This window comes from Onychomys torridus, chromosome 4 (genome assembly GCF_903995425.1).
Source record: "Onychomys torridus chromosome 4, mOncTor1.1, whole genome shotgun sequence".
In the NCBI taxonomy this organism is placed as follows: domain Eukaryota; kingdom Metazoa; phylum Chordata; class Mammalia; order Rodentia; family Cricetidae; genus Onychomys; species Onychomys torridus.
The window spans coordinates 79542992-79564717 of NC_050446.1; the positions used below are offsets into that span (position 1 = coordinate 79542992).

Here is a 21726-nt window from a genome sequence, read left to right on the forward strand (position 1 = left end):
AATCCCCCCCCACACACACACAGGTTCTCTGTGTGTAGCCTTGGCTGTCCGGTGACTTGCTCTGTAGACCAGGCTGGCATTGAATTCACAGAGATCCACCTGCCTCTGCCTCCCAAGTGCTGGGATTAAAGGCGTGTGCCACCACCCGCTGGCCTCATTTGTGCAGTTTTCTAACAGCCAAAACAATACAATACAGTTGTAATGGGAGTTAACTGTGAATAGTAGGATCACAGACAGTTTTAAAGTTATACTCTTCCTAGTTCTAAGTCCTTTGCTTTGCATCCCAATTTAAAAACAATACCAGCAAAAGCAAAAACACAAAATACAAAATATTTTAAGTATGGCTAGCTAGGCATGGTGGCTCTTACCTGTTATCCCAACACTTGGAAGGCTCAGTCAAGAGACCTGCCAGTAGTTCAAGGCTATCCTGGACTATATATAGCAAGTATCAGGCCGACTAGTTTTTAATTAATTCATTTAACTTTATGTGCATCAGTATTCTGTCATGGGTTTTGGGTTCCCTGGAACTGGACTTACAGACAGTTGTAAGCTGTCATGTAGGTTTCAGTCAGTGCTGTTAACTGCTAAGCCATCTCTCCAGTGCACAAGCTAACTTTTAACAAGGCCTATCTCAAAAACAAACTAACAAAAGTATGACTTACATAGTTCTCTAAGAATTATACCATACTACTCATGGCACTAAAATTTAAATTATAAGCTGGGCAGTGGTGGTGCACGCCTTTAATCCCAGAATTTGGGAAGCAGAGGTAAGAACAGTGAGTGATTGTGGCAAAAAAATTGCTTTCACCGCTTGTGATTAAAAAAATGCTTTTCCTGAAAATAGTGCTCAAATTAATTAACTCAGAGGAAAGTGATTGCTGGAGTTTTTTTCTCCCCAAAGACTTTTTGTTAGGTGGTAAGTAGTGATAAGTGTTAGGCCTGTGAGTTCGAGGCCAGCCTGCTCTATAGAACAAGTTCAGGACAGCCAGGGTACACAGAGAAACCCTGTATCAAAAAACAAAACAAAAATTATGAAATTAAATCCAATTTCATGTTTATGTTAGTTCTGTTATTTTCTTTAAATTATATAAACATTTTCTTATACTCCCTAATAATATATTTAGTTGGAAATATTGAAAAAAATAAACAAAACTGCTGTAATTTTAGATTTGAGCTGTAGCTTAGCGTGCATGCCCAGCATACACAAAGCCCTGACTCAATCCTAAGGACTGTACAAAACTGTGTAAGGTGGTACATGTCTGTAGTCACAGTATTTCAGAAGTGAAGGCTAGAGGATCAGAAGTTCAAGGTCATCATCAGCTTCCAATTCCAAAAAGCAAACATCAACTGGGTGTGATAGCCCTTGTCACAGTGTCAACCTGGGCTACAGAGTAAGAGGCTAAGTTAATTAATTAAATTGTAAATTTGACATCCAGTCCAATCTTATAAAACACAGTAACAGGACACCCATAGCGGTTTTAATATTCTGTAACATACATGACAAGTATGCCATTGAAATCACCATGAAAACCCAAGCATTCCAACTAAACTAGGTCCTTTAAACACGGGAATGGTCACTGACCTTAAATGCCTCTATGTCTTCTATCTTTACCACAAATTCATCGCGTTCTTTGTATTGGCCTTCCCCTCCACTTTCTATATTTTCCTCGTCTGTAAAACCTTCGATGGCAACTGTAGCCTGTCCTTTCGCAAACTGGTCTGCAGGAAGACTGTCCAGTTGGATGGCTTTGGGAGGTTCTGCGGAGTTTGCATTTTCCAGGGCGTTTACAGCAGATGAAGTCAAATGAAGGTCTTGTTGAACTGCACCAGCACAGGAGGAAGTGGGAACAGCACTGGCTGTCTCGGCAGATGCACCAGGAATTGACACAGGTAGAGCTTCTGAAACTAAATAATGCAAACAGAATCAGTGACAAATATTTAAACAGGTCTATGTTTTGAGTAAGGTCCAAAACCTTAAGCATAAGTTATTTTTGTAATCAATTGCTTAGAAACAATTCCACGGGAAGAAATGAAAGACCAGATGTACAAACTGAATCAGGACTAGAAGACTGCATTGCAAACCTGAAGCTATCTATCCTTTCCTCAAACTGGTCTAAACACACAAAGATAATCTCAAAAGGCAGAGACACACAAAAGGAACTAAGAAAGGATCAGATAACCAAAGCTTTAAGAACTCCTAGAAGAAAGGATAACTGGAATGGAAAAAGAAAAGAAACAGGCTGTAGAGATGGCCCAGTGGTTAAGAGCACTGGCTACTTTCCAGAGGACCCTGCGTAGACTTCCAGCATGTACACAGCACCTCATAACTGTCTCTAATTCCAGTTCCAGGAGATCTGACACCCTCTCTTGCCTCCATGGGTACCTGTTATATACATGGTGAACAGACTTACACGCAACCAAACCCTACCCCACACACATATAACAACAACAACAACAACAACCAAATAAATACCTCAAAACAGCACTATATACTAACAAATTTAAAAATTAGGTGAAATAGACAAACTCCTAAAAAGATATAAACTATTAAAAAGAACTCAGGAAGAATAAAAATTATAAATAAACTAATTAGCCAAATAAGTAAAAATTACAAAATCATCCTATAAAGAAAAAGCACAGGCCTCAGAGACTGCTAATGTCTAGAGTGAAGGGATTAATACTAATACTTAATAAACCCCCAAAATAAGAAAATACTCCCCACTCACTTTATGAAGACAGTCTCACTATGTAGCTTAGGATGGCTACTCAGAAACCCACCTGCCTCTGCCTCCTGAGTACTGGGACTAAAAGCACATGCCATCATGCCCAGCAATAGAGTATTTTTCTAATAACAAAACTGGACAACATAATAAAAATAATAATAATGAGAAAACTGCATATCCCCAATGACATAAACAAAAGTCTTCAATAAAATCCAGTGAGGGCTGGAGAGATGGCTCAGAGGTTAAGAACACTGGCTGTTCTTCCAGAGGTCCTGAGTTCAGTTCCCAGCAACCACATGGTGGCTCACAACCATCAATAATGAGATCTGGAACCCTCTCCTGGCCTGCAGGCATATTGTATACATAATAAATAATTCTTTAAAAAAGTAAATAAATAAAATAAAATCCAGTGAGCACACCGAGATGTAGAATTAAACAAAAGCTAGTTATTGGAGCTCAGTGCTAAAAGTCTATTCCAGCAGGCACAAGCCACGACGTCAATCCATAGCACAAAAATAAATACATCAAATAAACAAAGAGAGCAAATAAATACACAAGTAAAAGCATACTATTATGACGAAGTAACATTTATCTTAGAAATGTAATTCATGCTGGGCGGTAGTGGTACATGCCTTTAATCCCAGCACTTGGGAGGCAGAGCCAGGTGAGTTCAAGGCCAGCCTGGTCTACAGAGCAAGGTCCAGGACAGGCACCAAAACTACACAGAGAAACTCTGTCTTGAAAATAAAAAATAAGAAATGTAATTCACATCATACATTATGTTAACAGTACAATGGGAGAAAAAAGAAAAGTCACAGGATCATCTCAACAGACACAGAAAAAGCATTTTGCAAAATTTGGTACCCTTTCATACTAAAAAATGATCACCAACCTAACATTACAAGTTCCCAAACTTCAAAAGATATTTATAAAATACCCACAGCAAACATTCATTGTATCTAATGAAGAAAACTGGGTATTTTCCCCCTTAATATCTGAAGAAGTTAACTATAGCTGTATGACCTTGAATATATAGAAAAAAAATTTACTGAGGAACTATCAGAACCAATAAACAAGGTCAGGAAGATTGCAGGACATTTTAAGACCAATATATAATAATCAAATATGTTTTTATACATTTGCAATGAATAACCAAAAATATTAGAAAAATAACTTCATCTAAAATAGTATTGAAGTGAATAAAGTATTTAGGATCAAATTTATAGAAGTATAAAAGTTATATTGTGAAAACTATCAAATATTGTTCAAAGACATTAAAAAGCAGCAATAATTAAGGAAATATGGTCAAACAGGTATATACATTAAAGCATTCATCTATACACACACACACACACACACACACACACACACACACACACACACACTTGTTTTGAGTCAGGATTTCTCTGAGTAACAGCTCTGGCTGTCTTGGAACTTGCTCTGCAGACCAGGCCTGCCTCTGCCTCCTGACTGCTGGGATTAAAGGTGTGCACCACCGCCACCACCACCCAGCAAATACCACTTTATTTTTGACCAGGTGACTTTCTCAAAAATGACAGCATTAACAGGCAAAAGATGAATCTTTTCAACAAATGGTATCTTTCACAGGTAGCCACCTATAAAAGAGTGAAGTTGAACCTTTACCTTGTGTCGTATACAAAATTAAATAAAAACAGATTACACACCAAAATGCAAAAGCTAAAATTATGCAATTATTGGAGGAAAAAAGTCAATCCTTATGATCTAAGTTAGGTTATCATTTTAGCATACCACCAAGTACATATGGGACTAAAGAAAAACAAGGTGGATTTCATTAAATATGTAAAATTTCTGCTGTAATTGCTGTCCCCAGCCAAGTAGATGAAAATGATGTATTTAAAATCAGATATTTACCAGAGATGTGTATCCAGAATATATGTAGAACACTTAAAGTTCTATAATAAAAAGATAAATGTTCAACTTTTAAAATGGGCAAATGGAGCTGGAGAGATGGTTTAGTGGTTAAGGACATTTACTATACTATCAGAGAGATTCCAACACCTCCCATTGGGTGCCCCATAAATCCTGTAACTCCAGGTCCAAAGGCTTTGACATGCTTCTGACCTCTATGGTCACCTACACGCACCTATAGCTACATACCAACACACACACACACACACACACACACACACACACACACACACACACACACACGTAAAATAAGCCATTTTGAAAAATGGCCAAAGGATATAAACATATTTGAAAAAAATATTAAAAACTATCAGCTATAATAAAAATGGAAAAAAGATGTTAATTACATCAAAAGAAAAAGAAAAACAAAACATGCCCCTAATCACACAACTTCAAAATATATCAACTAAATACCCACTGAGGGTACAGGTTACTGGTAGAGAACTTGCCTAGCATGTGGTAGACCTTGGGTTCTATCTTCAGTACTACAAAGGTAAGTATGTAAACAAACAATAAAGAGAATGAGAACATGCCATCTTATAAATATATAACCCAACCTTAAAAAACGACAAATATTTGTATACACCTGTTTCAGCTACCCATCATTTTCATAATTCCTGAAGCATGTATTTTTTGACTTTTGTTTACTGTCTATGGTCTCTGTGTAAAAGCATGCCACAGGGCTTGTTTGGAAGAGTTAGTTCTCTTCTACATTTACATGGATTTGAGGATCGAACTTAAATTGTCAGACTTCCTAGTAATTGCCTTTACCCATTGAGCTACCTTATTTGCCCCCCTGAGAAATTCTAGGTAGAATGTTTTCCTTGAAGAATACATGCTTATTTTCTCTCTTTAGAAATATTTTACTTTATTTATTTATTTATTTATTTACTTACTTTTATTTTTTTTAAGGCGTATGTGTCTCACCAGATAGCCCTGACTGTCCTGGAACTCATTATGTAGATCATGCAGGCCTCAAATTCAGAGATCTACCTGCCTCTGCTTCCCAAGTTCTAGGATTAAAGGTGTGCCCCACTACACCTGGTTTCTTCAGAAATTTTTTTTAGAAGATGTATTTGAGTAATAATACCAAGTAATATTTCCTTCTACTTTGTACTCATTGAATTATTTACCAAGCCAATTACAAAATTCATAAAATTCTGAAGGGTATGGTGGTGTATATCTTCAATCTCAGTACTTGGGAGACATAGACAGGTGGAACTGTGTGAGTTCGAGGCCAGCTGGTCTTCACAGTGAGTTCCAGTCAGGGCTACATGGTGAGACCTTATCTCAAGAAAAGAATTTCTTTTTCTTCTTTCTTTCACCCCTGAGATAGGGTTTCTAGCTCTCCTGGAATTTGTTCTGTAGACCAGGCTGGCCTCGAACTCACAGAGATCCACATGCCTCTGCCTCCCCGAGTGCTGGAATTAAGAGCATGTGCCATCACTGTCACTGGGCAAGAATTTTTTTTTTTTGCCAGAGCTGAGGACTGAAATTTATTAAGTAACATTTTAATGTAGACATATGAAAACTTAAACTAGAGAAAACAGGGCTATGAATTACTTTTCAAAATAATAAAGTACTATTTAATAGACAATGTTTGACCATTATTTACAGTTCTTCAAAGCAATCACTGGAGCTGGAAAGATTGGTTCTGTGGGCATAAGACATGCAAGTAGTATACAAATATAACAAACATAGTATACACACATACATAAAGGCAAAACACCCACACACATGAAATTTTTTAAAAAGAACTGAAATATCAAACCATTGAAAATAAATTATTATAAATACAATTAATGGGATATAGCCAGAGTATGGTATAAAGAAATGTAAAAGTTTAAATATCATTCAGCAGACAGAAAATACAAAAATAATGAAGTACTAAAGTTAAGAACCAGAAAGGAGAATGTTAATACCAAAGGAAGGTGAGGTGGCTTAACAGGTAAAGTCACTTGCCAAGCCTGAAAACCTGAGTTCAATCCTTGGGTTCCATAAGGTGGAAGGAGAAAACCAACACCCATCAGTTGTCCTCTGACTTCCACATGTACAACACGGATGTGAGTACCCCTCCCAACATACACATGCAAAAAGAAAGAAAGAGGAAGGGCAAGATGGCTCAGAGGTTAAGAGCACTGGCTGCTCTTCCAGAAGTCCTGAGTTCAATTCCCAGCAACCACATGGTGGCTCACAACCATCTGTAGTGAGATCTGGCGCCCTCTTCTGGTGTTCAGACATACATTCAGGCAGAACACCATATGGGTGATAAATAAATCTAAAAAAACAAAAACAAAGGAGGGGGGAGGGAAGGGAGGGAGGAACAGGTTAAGACTTGGATTAGGAGTCCAATAATACAGGAAAAATGGGAAGAAATGACACATAGAACTGTGCAGAATTATGACGTTTCTGAACAAAAAAGGAAACCATCTGTAAGAGTGAAGAGACAACTAAAAGAATGAGAGAAAAGGGCCAGAAAGATGACTCGGCAATAAGAGCACCGGTGCTCCTCCAGAGGAACTACTGCCAGTACCACATCCGGTGGCTCACGACTCTAAGTCCAGCTTCAGAAGAACCAATGCCCTCTTCGGGCTTTTATGCACATCAGTATGCTGTATGGGTGCACATATATACATTAAGGCAAAACACTCATACAAGGAAGATTTAGGAAAAAAAAAAAAAAAAAAAAAAAGCTGGGTCGTGGCGCACACTTTTAATCCCAGCACTGGGAGGCAGAGGCAGGCAGATCTCTTTGAGTTTGAGGCCAGCCTGGGCTACAGAATGAGTTCCAGGAGAGCAGGGATACAAACACAGAGAAATTCTGTCTTGGAAAACCAAACAAAAAAGAACAGGGCTATACCAGTTATTCATCTCTATAATCCCTGGAGGGATTAATATGTAGAGCATATAAATAATTTCAATGATCATTTTAAAAAATTTATTGTATCTTTGTGTATGGGTGTTTTTCTCCATATGTTTGTGTACCATGTGCATGACTGGTACTCATGGAGGTCAAAAGAAGGCATCAGATCCCCTGAAAATGGAGTTACAGATGGTTATCAGTCACCATATGGAAGAGCAGCCAATTATCTTAACCACTGAACTCCATCGAGAGATATTTGATCTCACTGTGAAACTCCGAGACTGTTAATAAAATTAACCTTGGAGCCGGGCAGTGGTGGTGCACACCTTTAATCCCAGCACTAGGGAGGCAGAGCCAGGTGGATCTCTGTGAGTTCGAGGCCAGCCTGGGCTACCAAGTGAGCTCCAGGAAAGGCGCAAAGCTACACAGAGAAACCCTGTCTCGAAAAAAAAAAACAAAATAAATAAAGAAAAGAAAAGAAAAGAAACAAAACCTTGGCTCACTAGTTGACAGAAATTAGCCAGAGCAGATGAAGAAGCCAGGAATATGGACAGAGACACACAGGAAGGAGAAGGGAGGACTTAGAGAGTCTCGGTCTTTTTGGTTTGTGGAGAGACGATGTGGAAGGTCATCTAGTTGCTTCTCAGCTTCTCTGACCTAGCAGGTTTTCATCCCAAAATGTGACTCCTGAGTCTTTATTGGTAAATAGAATGACAGAGACTTAGTTAAAACCTACATTTGCAAGCTAGAGAGATGGCTCAGTGGTTAAGAAAATTGACTGCTCTTCCAGAGGACCGGGGTTCAATTCCCAGCACCTACATGGCAGCTCACAACTGTCTGTAATTCCAGTTCCAGGGCAACTGACACCCATGGCAAAACACTAATGCACATAAAATAAAATTTAAAAAATTTTTTAAAAAAAGTAAAAAAACAAAACAAAACCAAAAACCCTACATTTGCAGGCCACAGCCTAGCCAGTCCCACCAGGCCCAGGTCTGAGCAGCAGAGTGGCACAGATGGTAATTAAACAGTAAAAGTTAGATGAAAAATTCAAGCAATAAATGAAACAATGAACTGAATATAGTTCTGAATGGTATATATGACTGTCCATATATGAAAAAAAAAAATGTTCAAAATCCTTAGCCATCAAGGCAATGCAAATTAAAACTACACTAAAATCAGTGAACCCTAGGTTCACGTGCTGGCCTGTCACTAGTCACTAGTCACATGGGCTTCAGTAGTTCACTTACTGTTACACCACCTGTGTGCACCTCTCGTTCTCTACTATTTTAATAATGGGCATGTGTATAACTGGGTAGAAGAGTGCAGGTGCCCAAAGAAACGTCAGGTGGCCCCCTGAAGCTGAAGGTACAGGGGCTGTGATATTCCCAACATGGATACTAGGGGATTCAAACTCAGGTCCTCTGGGAAAGCAGTATTAAGTGCTCTCAACTGCTGAGCCACCTCCTAACCCTTGTTTCTGGCACAGAGGTGCTGGTTATATAAATTGCTGTAATATTTTTTCTTTAACCTGTTCCTTAAAATAGTAAACTGTAGCTGGGTGGTGGTGGCACACGCCTTTATTCCCGCCACCCAGGAGACAGAGGCAGGTGGATCTTTGTGAGTCCAAGGCCAGTCTGGTCTACCAAGCGAGCTCCAGGAAAGGCGCAAAACTACATAGGGAAACCCTGTCTCCAAAAACCAAAAGAAGAAAAAAAAAAAAAAAAAAAAAAAAAAAAAAGTAAACTGTGGCTGCACTGGTTGCTCAAGTCTTTAATCTCAGCACTGAGTTCAAGGTCAGCCTGGTCCACATAATGAGACCTTATTTCAAAAGAAAAAGTATACTTACCTGTCAACTGTTTATTGAAGGTAGTGCTTCTCCAAACCTTTCTTATGTTAATAGAAAGAAAGTGATTTGTCTATACCAGGATATAGGAATACAGTGAGAAGCCAGCACAGAATCCTTAAGTTCTCTTTTTGACTAGATTAATATGCATTTTGTACATAACTACATCTAATATTAAAATGCTAATCTTTGAGTAAAATTGAAATATTAAGAAAACATGCTAGGTTTATGCAAGAGGACCTATAACACAATGCTTCCTATTCCAAAACTGTCTTAAGATGTCTCCACTTAGAGAAGTGCAGATAGCAGGCTGTGTAAGGTGCTACTTGTGGAATAACCAAAATCCTATATGTAAGGAAATGTCAAAAAGCAAAGCCCCAAGATATCGTCTTCTTTTGCAGAGCTGCATACAACTAGAAAGGTTTTAAATGCATGCCATAGCTAAAAGGCTATGATAGAATGTGAATCTGTTTAAAACGTTACCTGTTTTCTTTGTTTTATCAGAAGTAGCATCCAACGCAGTTAAGGGAGCAGAGATGTTCTTATAGATATCATGGCCACACATGCCAGGATCTTCCTCATCAGAAGAAAAGGAAGACAATTGTTCTACATTTTTAAGTTCATTGTCAACTTTTTCTGATGGACTGACCCCTCCAGTCTCCAATGCTAATGGCACAGGTATTGCAGGTGACATCTTTGCAAGTGGTGAGGGATAGATGTTTCGGGTGACTTGGGTTCCTGATCGTCTGGTCTTATTAGGCATTCGAACAGCAAGGGTGGAAAACTGTTGCTTGGGCCCACACTTCAGGAAGTCTAAAAAAGAAGCAATAAATCCTGTTTTGACCTCTGGCTGCTTCTCTTCTACTTCTTTGATCTTCTGCCTCATCTTTTCTTGATGCTGATAACCTTCATCACAGCTTTCTGAGGAAGGGGGAGTATATGGTAAATACATGTCCGTACCCCTGGGGTTCTGGCGCTTGCCTTGGGCAGACTTTTTCTGTTGTTTCTGACTACTGTCCTCTTCCTCTTTACCTTGTCCTTTTCCTTTAGCTTTCGTCTTGGGAAGGTTAAAATATGTTGCATCTTGCTTCTCCTCTTCAGTCTTGCCACTGGCTGCATCCCCAGGCTGCGTCATGGCCAGCAGGGCAAGTGTGCTCCTTCTATGGTTCACCGACATAGCGCTGTCCTCCCCCACTAGGGTAAAATCACTCTCTGATGCTGCACTCTCTCCACTTATGCTCTGGCTAGTAGAAACAAACTCTTGATTTCTGTTATTACTCAATGCACTGTCAACAGCAATTTCACTATCTTCTTTAGATTCATGATTTATAACCAACTGTTTCTTAAATGGGTCAGAACTTTGCTCCTGAACTTCATGACCTGGTCCAACCATGGCTGAAGGTGCTTTAGTTGGCATATTTTGACCAGGTGCTTCCACATGCTGTTGATCAAGGATTGTTTTTGATTGAAGGGTGGGTACCGATGAAAGGTTTACAGTAACCTGATTTCCATTTAAGGAAATGTCATTAATATTCCGTGGTTTTCCTACTGTAGCTGTTATAAAGTCTGAATTCACATGCCTGACATCTAATGGCTGCTGAAAATGAGATTTAGAATCACCACCTTCAACGGCCTGCATGGTTTCATTTGAAGTTGACTTGGAAAAGTCAGAGGGTGTAACCCCACAAGCTGCTGCTGTAGCTGCCAAGATGTCATCTACATTTGATAAAATATTTCTTTCATCACTGAGAAGCATTGCCTCTGGGAAGCATATTGATCCAAGAGAAACAAACTGATTCTTTGAATCATGTGGATTGGTTCCATTGAAAGGGCCCTTCGCTGTTAGCTGCTGCAAAGGTTTTGAAGGTTCAGGGAGGTCTAGTTTCATAAGATCAGAATTTTGAGGATGGAGCTGCTCCTGGGGATGCTCACCATTGCTCGGGATGACATGACCATCCATCTGAAGGAAAGGATGGACTACTTGTTGAGGACTCTGTACACGTTGTACTTGTAAAGATGGCTTTGCTTGTCCCAGGTTTGCCTGCAGAATCCCAGCCTGCTGAAGAATCTGTAAATCACAGGCAGAATCTAAAAGGACTGGTGTATTAGGAAGAGCCTGATGACTATGCCCTAAAGCATGATTTGGAATCTGAATCTGAGATGAGGCACTAATTATTTGATCATGCTGCTCCTGAACCTTGGCTTCATGCATCTTATGGATGAGAGAATGCTGCTGGTTGAAGTCTTTAGTGTTCAACCTTATCTGTGGAGCTTGCATTAAATTAGTTGCCTTCTTAAGATCAGGGTTTATTGCATTACTGGGCTGGCCACTTTGCTGGCTAAGCTGTGTCACTGAACCAACCACGTTTTCTTCTTGTTTCGAGCCCTGGAGAGCAACTCCAACAACTTGGTCTTCAAGGTGGGAGTTGTTTCTGCTTATCCTCTGAGAATATCGGTCATCTGACTTTGATGTCTTATAAACTGACTCTTGAGCATTTCCTTCTCCATCAGGCAGCCTTTGGCTTGACTCAAGAGATGCCTGTGACTGCAACGCCTGTAACTTTTGCACTGGAAAATCATCATCTTGCTTTGAAGATGTATACACATTTGAGTCAAGTTTTCTCTCGGCATAAGACTTTGGATCAGGGGAAGGTATGCTATTCTGTATTGCCTGACCACGAGTAGAGGATGCAAAAGGTGACTGCCCAGCAGGCAAAAGCTTTGGGGGCTGAGGTGGTGAAGACCCTTGAGGGTGAGTGTTTGGGGATGAATGCATAGAAATATAATTTGGGGTTGGGCTAGAATCTGGCAAGCTCTGGCCCCTAGAGGCAGAAGAATAAGAAAGAGAAGGGGCTGTTAATGTCAGAGACTGCCCCGACGCATAGCTTTCTGAAGGGCTAACAACTGATAAAATTTGTGATTGAGATGAATAACTGACCTGTGTTTGGCTAACTGGTGATAGACCCTGAGAGTGACCTACTGATGACAGGTCTCCTGGCTGAGCAGGGTAATTCTCATTTGTAACTAAAGATAATACTTCTTGCTGATTGGATGAATAACTAAGTGTCTCATTTTCAGAGGTTACAGGCTGAGATGACCCAGAAAATGTCAATGTTTTGTATAAGGATGGCAACTTCTCAACCCTGCTGGACCTATAAACATGTGAATGAACAATAGATGGCACATTATGTGGCTGTACTAAACCATAATTTTGGGACTGACTAACTGATAAAAGGCTGGGTAGCTGTGCTGTAGAATAAATTTGTGCTTGACCTGATATTACAGAACTCTGGTTATGTAAAGGTTTAGAATAGTTTAGTGTTTGCACAGGAGGAATCACACTTTGAGGCTTCAGAATTGTAGCTGACGTTAGTGGTTGTTTTGTAGAACAGCCATCTACTTTTGTAGCAGAAGGAAGATACCCTGATGATGGACTTACAGGTGAGTAAGACTGAGCAAGTTCTGCTGAGACCTGAGGGGTCTTCTGTTGCAATGCTCCATTGCTCACCTGAGTAGAATCTCGAATTGAGCTACAGGATAAAGATGACTGCCTGGATGTTTCCTGAAAATTACCAATACTTGCACTTGATAAATAACTATGTAAGGGATGCTGTGAACCAGTCAGTTGTGCCTGAATAGACTGGGTACTTGAAGGCCGCTGGTGGTGTTTAATGACACTACATTCTCGAAGAAGGGCTCTTTCAATGGAAGCAGCAGAACTAGTGAAAAGAGCTGAACTGTAGGCTTGAGGGGTTTGCTGGGCTCCCTCAAGTGTTGAAGGCAACAAACTAAACTGAGGTTGTAAAAGATGGGGTGCTGACTCTTGAGCTGAACGGTATGTTGAAGACTGAGGTGGTATGCTGTTACTTAATGCAGAACTGCCCAGGCGCTCAAATGCCAAAGCAGTTGGAACAGTTCCCTGGGAAGTCTTAATTTGTAGCAAAGGATCATGAGGGTTTAAAATTCCATTTGATGTAGTGTTAAAAGATGACTCCTGAAGCACCAACGGTGAGGTGGTCACAAAGTTTCTATTGCTAAAGGCAGCAGGGTGCTGATAAGCAGACAGCACAGGTGGTGGAAGTGTTCCAGCAGTTGGCAAGGGTCCTGTAACAAACAGCTCAGTTGTTGCTGAGGAATGCATACCTAGGAAGAGAACATACAAAAATCTTTATGTAATTGTAGCACAGATATTTAAATAAATGTTGACATAGTACTGACAGAAATTCTTAGCCCATCAAAATATCTATAGGTTAATAAAAGGACTTACAAATTGGATCTGTAGATAAACCTTTAAAATTACATTTAAAATTAGCTTTCTTTTCTTTTTTTTTCAAGACAAGGTTTCTCTGTGTAGCCTGTTTGTCCTGGAACTCACTCTGTAGACCAGGCTGACCTCTAACTCACAGAGATCTGTGTGTCTCTGCCTCCCTAGTGCTGAGATCAAAAGCATGCACCAGCACTGCCTGGCTTTTAGCTTTCTTTTTTTAAAAAAATTTACTCATTTTTATTTTATGTGCACTGGTGTTTTTTTGTTTTTGTTTTGTTTTGTTTTGGTTTTGGTTTTTTGAGACAGGGTTTCTCTGTGTAGCTTTGTGTCTTTCCTGGAACTCACTTTGTAGACCAGGTTGGCCACGAACTCACAGAGATCCTCCTGCCTCTGCTTCCCAAGTGCTGGGATTAAAGGCGTGTGCCACCACCGCCCAGCTCGCATTGGTGTTTTGCCTGAGTGTATGTCTGTGTGAGGGTGTCACGCCCCCTGGAACTGGAGTTTACAGTTGTGAGCTGCCATGTGGGTGCTGGGCATTGAATCTGAGTCCTCTGGAAGAGCAGCCAGTGCTCTTAACCACTGAGCCATCTCTCCAGCCCCTTAGCTTGCTTTCTTAAAGCAAAATCTAAGTTCTGAAAGAAGTAGCAGTTATAAAATAGGTAAGTTTACACATAGGGAATTGAACAAATGCCCTATGAAAATGACAGCCAGTAAATACAGGACCCTCTGGCAGTTAATTTACCCCAAATTCCTAACACAAAATAATGAAGTAAAATGTACAAAACATTAAAATTAAAACACTAAATTGCCTATACCTAACATAATAAATAAAAATAAGAGATGTTGTTAACACTGCAAAGTTTTCTTTTTCTTTCTTTCTGTTAAACCAAATTATACTCACTGAAGAAATCTTTTACACTTCAAGTACTGACTTCTCATGAACTGTCCAACAACAAAAGACACATAACTTATGAAAAATTGACCATTAATTAATAAGAAAATATCAAGAGACTGTATATTTCAGGATAGCATTCTTTTTTTTGGATTATTCCCCCTCCCCTCCCCATGACAGGGCTTCATGTAGTTTTGGAGCCTGTCCTGGATCTGGCTCTGTAGACCTGGCTGGCCTTGAACTCAGAGAAACACCTGCCTCTGTCTCCCGAGTGCTGGAATTAAAGGTGTGCGCCACTATGTCTGACTCTGGTTAGGTATATATTAAACCTCCAAAGATGCGAGAAAGAAAAATGTGTCTGTTTATTATCATTAAAGCCAAGCTTTACCTCATTTTCATTTTAACATTCTCATGGCATAGATATCTTATAGATTATATTTATGAACCAAAATGTGAAAGTTGATTTTCCTTCTTATTCGTTCAGTATACCCAGAATCATAATGTACTTAACAAAAGGACTATTACCAGTTGCTGGAGGAGTGGTGCCATAACCGGGAAGCTGATGAGAGGCTGCAAATGTCTGTCTTTGAAGGATATCTGGTTCGGACTGTGCGGGATGTCCATCTTCATAGCTTAAATGAGAGAGGACAGTATTAAAATATACACTACAATAATACATTATAAAATATAGTAACTAATACAAAGTACAATATATAATGTAAAATCATTTTTACACACACAGACACCCCCCACAATGAGATCAAAATATTTACAGGAGAGCAGCTAGCAATTGCAAGTTGCTTTAGCTAAAAACACATAGAACTAGCAGCAACCAAAAGCATAAGACAGAAATCAACTTCACAAGTAGGGATGGGAGTACATGCATAAGTTTCTTATAGTTGAGATACTGGAATATACCCATTTTAAAGAGCAAGTTCACTAAATTTGATAAATTAATATGTCAGTCTAATAAGAATAATGCAACTTAATCATTATATAGGCAGTGCCAAAACAAATATCTCTTTAAATCGGTATATTGGTTAGACAGATTCATATTTCACCAGATTCCCATCTTCCAGCCCTGTCTCCATCCTAGTTTACCTTCCTCTTTGAAAATAGTCCCCCAGGGAGGTAGTGATGCACACCTTTAGTCCCAGAACTCGGGAGGCAGAGGCAGGCAGATCTCTGTGAGTCCCAGGACAGCAAGCGCTACCCGTCTCAAAAAATGAAGGAGAAGGAAGAGGAGGAGGAGGAGGAGGAGGAGGAAGAGAAGGAGGAAGAAGAAAAAGAAAGGAAGGAAGGAAGGAAGGAAGGAAGGAAGTCCTATATCATGTCTTATACTTTTCTGAATATACTTAGTTTAAACAATAGTTTCACAATGACATTCTTGTACATGTATAGATGTACTTATACCACATTTTCCTTATCCATTCATCCACTGATAGGGATTCTCTGCTCTATGTTAACTTTGACAACTTAGAGTATATTACCCAGGAGTAGTATAGCAGGGTGAAATATATCTTAGTTTTAGTTTTTTGAGGAATCAATAATGATTTAAGCAGCATGTAGACTAAGTAAATCATATTTGTACAGATTGTATATAAAGGTTTCTTTCCCCTTCTCCCAACCTCTGCATCTGTTTTATTTTCTTATTGATAACCTGAGGTAAGATGCAATCTCAGTGTGGTTTTGCTATGCACTTTCTTATGGCTAAGGATATTAAACAGAAATGTTTAATTCACTGGTCCACTTATTGATTGGGTTACCTCTTACTGTGTAGTTTTAGATTTGTTATTTTTATGTGGATGTGTCTATGCCTGTGTGGATGTATGTTTATGATGTGCACATAGGAGCTTTAAGAAGCCAGAAGAGTGGGGTGGTCTCCTAGAACTGGACAGCTGGTAAGCTGTCATGCCAGTGCTGGGAATACCCTGTCCCCTGAAAAAATAGTTAAGTACTCTTAACCTGTGAGCTATCTCTCCAGTCCCTAGTGTGGAGTATTTAATTGTTTGACTTTTTATATAATCTGGTGATAGGCACAGACAAACTTTCTGAATGAGTCTCCAGTAGCTCAGGAAATAAGAATTAAACAAATGGGATTCCATAAAACTAAAAGGTCCCTTCCTACACACCAAAGGAACCATCAACCAGGGCTAATAGACAGCCTTCAGAGTGGGAGATCCTCATATGGCAGAGAATATCCAGAGAATACAAAAAGCAAAGTTTTACCCAAGTCTTTTGCCCAGGCCAGGCATGGTGGTACACACCTTTAACCCCAGGACTGGAAAGCAGAAGGAGGCTCTTTGTAAGTTCTAGGCCAGCAAGGGCTAAAGTGAGATCTTGTCTCAACAATGAAAAGAAAATACAAATTTTTTGCCCAATTTTATTTGGGTTGTTTTGCAGTTTCATGTTCTTGGGTTTTGCTTATCCACAATAAATCTTGGTCTGAAAATTTTAAGTAGAAATTTTTCAGAAATAAACTGTTCCTATTTTTTAAATTATATTAGAATATATTAGGTATACAAAATAATGGGCTTTGTGATAATTTTCTAGTGTATAAAGTACCTCTCTTCCTTCCATCCTTTCTTCCCCTTGAGACAACATCTTGCTATATAGTTCTGACTGGAGTGGAAATCTCTATGTAGACCAGGCTAGCCTCAAAGTCACAGAAATCTACCTGCTATTGTTGTGAAATATTTGTTTATACTGTGAAGATGTGTCTTTGCCAAGGCGCCTTCTGATTGGTTTAATAACGAGCTGAATGGCCAATAGCTAGGTAAGAAGAGGTTAGGCAGGACTTCTGGTGACAGAGAGGACTCTGGGAAGGAGAAAGGTGGTGATGCCAGAAAACACAGAAAGGAAACAAGAGGTGCAAGATGGAAGAGAGGTAAAGCCATGTAATAGATCATAGATTCATATAAATAGATTAATTTAAGTTATAACTATTTAGGAGCAATAATAATTTTTAATTATTATTTTTCATAGTTAATAAGTCTCAGTGTTGTCTTCTGTGAGTCTGTGGCCCAAAGAAAAGTGAATCTACATGCCTGTATTTCCAAGTGCTGAGATTAAAGGTGTGACCCACCATGCTCAGCTATGTAATGTACTTCAATCACATCCATACCCTCCTTACCCTCTTTTGCTGGTCTTGTTGTCTCTTTCCCAATAGTCCTTTTAGGATCTCATTGTGTAGCCCCCTCACTGGTCTTAAACTCATAGAGATCCTCTTGTCTCTACCTGAGTCTAGCATTAAGGGCATGCACCACCTAGTCCAGCTTTTTTCACTTAACATATAACTCCACCTCCATCTCTTTTACTACAAATGACACGCTTTCATTCTTTATGGCAGATGATACTCACTTGAGAAAGCAAAACTACAAGTTAAGGGGGAACTACTGAGTCACCAGTTTGTTGACTTAGGCTTCAGGAACAAAGCTCTTGCCTCCAGCAAGCACAAAGGCCTGACTTTGGACCTCAATGCCACACACTTACTTTTTTAGTAATTCTAGTTGATTTGCAGTGGTCTCTCACTACATTTAATAACTAACAATGTTGGGCTGGAGAGGTGGCTCAAAGGTTAAGAGCATTGCTTGCTCTTCCAAAGGTCCTGAGTTCAATTTCCAGCAACCACATGGTGGCTCACAACCATCTGTAATGAGATCTGGTGCCCTCTTCTGGCCTGCAGAGATATGTGATCCATGCAGACAGAACACTGTATACAAAATAAATAAATAAATCTTAAAAAAAAAAAAAAAGTTGAACATTTTCCTCATCTGGCATGAAGAAATCTCTAGCAATTTTACTTGTGAATCTATGAATTTGAGGCTAGCCTGGTCTACAGAGAGAGTTCCAGGACAGCCAGGGCTACACAGTAAAGCCCTGTTTTGAAACCCCCACCTCCGCCCCACCCCATCCCCAAAAAGGGAAAGAAACAAATCAGCTCCTTGGGCAGATACAAATATTTTCTCCCAACCCATAGCTTTCATTTTCTAAAAATGTCTTCCAAAAACTAGTACTAATTTTAATTTTTAAATACATTGTCATTTGGCTAAAATTACAATAAAAACCTTTGTTTAACCTAATGTCTCAAAGAATTTTTCCCCCTTGAGTATTCCTCTGGAAATAAGAGAATATGAGTATTCTCCTGGAAATAAATTCTTTCAGAGTACAAGCTGAATAGCTCATCAGTCTCTAACAACAGGAACTGGGGGTGTAGCAGGTAGTATTTAACATGTGTGACACCTTCCATTCATCTCCCAGCAGGAAAGAAAAAGTGAAAAGATACTCTTAATTTCTTTATTGCTGTACCAAAATGCCCTGTAACTTAGAAGAGAAAGGGTCTATTTTAGCTCACAATTCCATCATTGCAGGGAAAAGTCAAGGCAGCAGGAATGTGTAGCAGCTAATCACATCCAGAATCAAGAGCAGAGGGCAGAGAACGCAAGTGCGCATACTCACTGCTCAGCTAGCTTTCTCCTTTATGTACAGGACCCAAGGAGTGGTGCTGCCAACTCGCTGGCTGGGTCTTTCAACTTCAATTAACATAATAAAGAACCCCCTCCCCCCACAATCCCTCTTGGAGACTTTTCCCAGGTGATTCTAGGTTATAAAGTTAACAAAATAATAAAAGTTTGATTCTGAAATATCTGCATAGTCTTCTAGAAGCTAAGAATCTATAATCTAAAATCCAAACAACTCTAACATCTGCAAGTGTGTAAAGATTACGCAATGTACAAAACATGTGGATTTCAGATTCCACTTGGAGTTAATTTTTGAACAGGATATAAAGTCATAGCTGAGATTCTGCCCCACTCCACCCCCAACATACACAAACATTAGACTGAATCCAGGGGCTTGTACACACCAGGCAAGCACATGATATCACTAAGCTACATTTCTAGTCCTTGACTTTTGGAGATACATCTCCTCCTTCCTACACAGCCTAAAGTAACTTCAAACTCATGATTCTATGGCCTCAGTCTCCCAAGTAGCTAGGGCAAGGGGCATATTTCTATTTCCTCCATCCTCTTTCTTTTCATTCCCCAACTCTCTTTCATTTCCCCACAAGACTAGTAACATTCATCATACTATACATTTCTGGTTTGCTTATTAGATAGCTAATAAACACATCAACTCCACAAGGACAAGGTCTTTGCTTATTCACTGCTTCATCACTAGCACAAAGGATTGTATTTGATACACTGTAGATACTTACAAGTAATTAAAATTTTATGCTCAGTTTCAGAACACTGACTAAGCATCTACTCAGCTGCCAGGCATCTTGCTAAATGTTGAGGACCTAAAATTCAAACATTAAGCCAGAGGGTCAGCTTATATCCATACATTAATAACCTGGCATTTCTGCACTAGGCACACACAAGATACATATACACACATACATAGAAGCAAAAAAAAAAAAAAAAAAACCTCAAAAATATGTTAGAGAAAGCAATACAAGAAATACTGTTGAAAAATACCTTCCAAACTTTTATTAATAGGGTATTTGTTGTTTTTGTTTTGCTTTGTACATGTGTGTGTTTAAGCAAATTATCTCAAATTACTTTCTTTTCTTTCTTGGGAAAAATGGGAGTTTGAGAGTGGGTCTCTCCATGTAGTCCTGGAGCTCTCTATGTAGACCAGGCTGGCCTCTAACACACAGAGATTCCCCCTGCCTGTGCCTCCCAAGTGCCAGGATTAAAGGTATGGGCCACCATGCCCAGTTGTGTGTACGAGTGTGTGTGCGCGCGCACCCACGCACGTTTGTTTTTCAAGCTGGTTTCTATGTAACCCTGGCTGTCCTGGAACTCACCGTGTAGAAAAGGCTGGCCTTGAATTCACAGAGATCCACCTGCCTCTGCCTGTAGAGTAAGACAAGGGCCGCACTATATGGCCAGTCTCTGCCTCCGAAGTTTTGGGATTAAAGGTGTGCACTGGGGCACCTGGCCTGCAGTTTTGTTTTTGGTAACTATTTGAAAGCACAAAGATTAGTTGACAACAGTTCACAAAATTAAGAAGATCAATTAAAACTTTGTGCTCCTTTTACTCTATGGCCCAGCAATTCCACTGCTGGAGACATGAAAGATTCACACAAAACCACCACATGAATGTTGATAGCATTTTCCCAACAAACAAAAAGTAGAAACAAACTTTAAGTCCAATAACTGAGAAACAAACATAAACAGAATGTGAGACAGCCATATAATGGTATATTGTCCAGACACAAAAGGATGAACACAGAAAATACTAAGCAGAAACCAAAAACAAAAGAGATGCAGCCATATGTGATTGCATTTGTCTGAAATTTCCTAAGTAAGCAAATTCATGGGGAAACAAGAATCACTGTGCTTGTCAGGGATTGGGGCTAGGACAGAACAAGAAGCAGCAAATAGGAATGTGGTTCCTTATGGGATGAGGAAAACGCACAGTACTGCATAGTACTGCCAGCTGTACAGCCTGTGATCATCCAGTGATCAGTGGTAACTGTTTCTTTCTGTGCAACATGGATCAGTAAGACGACAGTCTATGACAGATCTGCCTCTTCCTCCACATATGTCAGTCTCCTGTGCCTGGCCCATCTCTATATACTGCATAATCATTTTAAAAACATGTATACACAGAGCTGAGGATATAAAATCGCTCAGTGACAGAATGCTTGCCCATACACATACATTCCTAGTTTGGAATACCAGCACTGGGAAAACAACAAAAAATATTTGGATTAGGGGCTGGGGATATCACTCAGAAGTAATGAATTTGCCTTGTGGGTGTGCAAGGCTCTGAGCTCTATCCTCTGTCAGCTTTTTGCCAACTTGACACAAGCTAGAGTTATTTGGGAAGAAGAACCTCGGTTGAGAAAATGCCTCTATCAGATTGCCCATGGGTAATCTTTAGGGCATTTTCTTGATTAATGTGGGCAGGCGGTCCTGATTTGTATAAACAAACAGGCTGAGCAAGCCTTGTAGAGCAAGCCAGTAAGCAGAATTCCTCTCCAGTTTTGACTCCAGGTTCCTTGCCTGACTTCAAGATGGAATGTGACTGAGACATACCAACTGAAATAAAACCTTTTCTCCCCAAGTTGTTTTTGGTCCACTTATTTTATCTCAGAGATAAACCCTAAGACAATGCCCATCACAAAGTCATTACTCTGTGCAGGGGGCCGTGGGAATGTACAGCAGTGACAACTAG

At 39.7% G+C, this 21726-nt stretch overlaps 1 protein-coding gene across 1 annotated transcript in view; it reads right to left on the reverse strand.

Annotated features, from left to right (window-relative positions):
• Qser1 (glutamine and serine rich 1) overlaps positions 1-21726 on the reverse strand; it is a 59507-nt gene that overhangs the window by 20616 nt on the left and 17165 nt on the right. The window contains exons 2-4 of the mRNA XM_036184941.1: positions 15067-15173; positions 9866-13525; positions 1583-1905 (exon numbers count right to left, since the gene is read on the reverse strand). Of these exons, the coding sequence (XP_036040834.1) occupies positions 1583-1905; positions 9866-13525; positions 15067-15173 (4090 nt within the window). The remainder of the gene's footprint in view (positions 1-1582; positions 1906-9865; positions 13526-15066; positions 15174-21726) is intronic.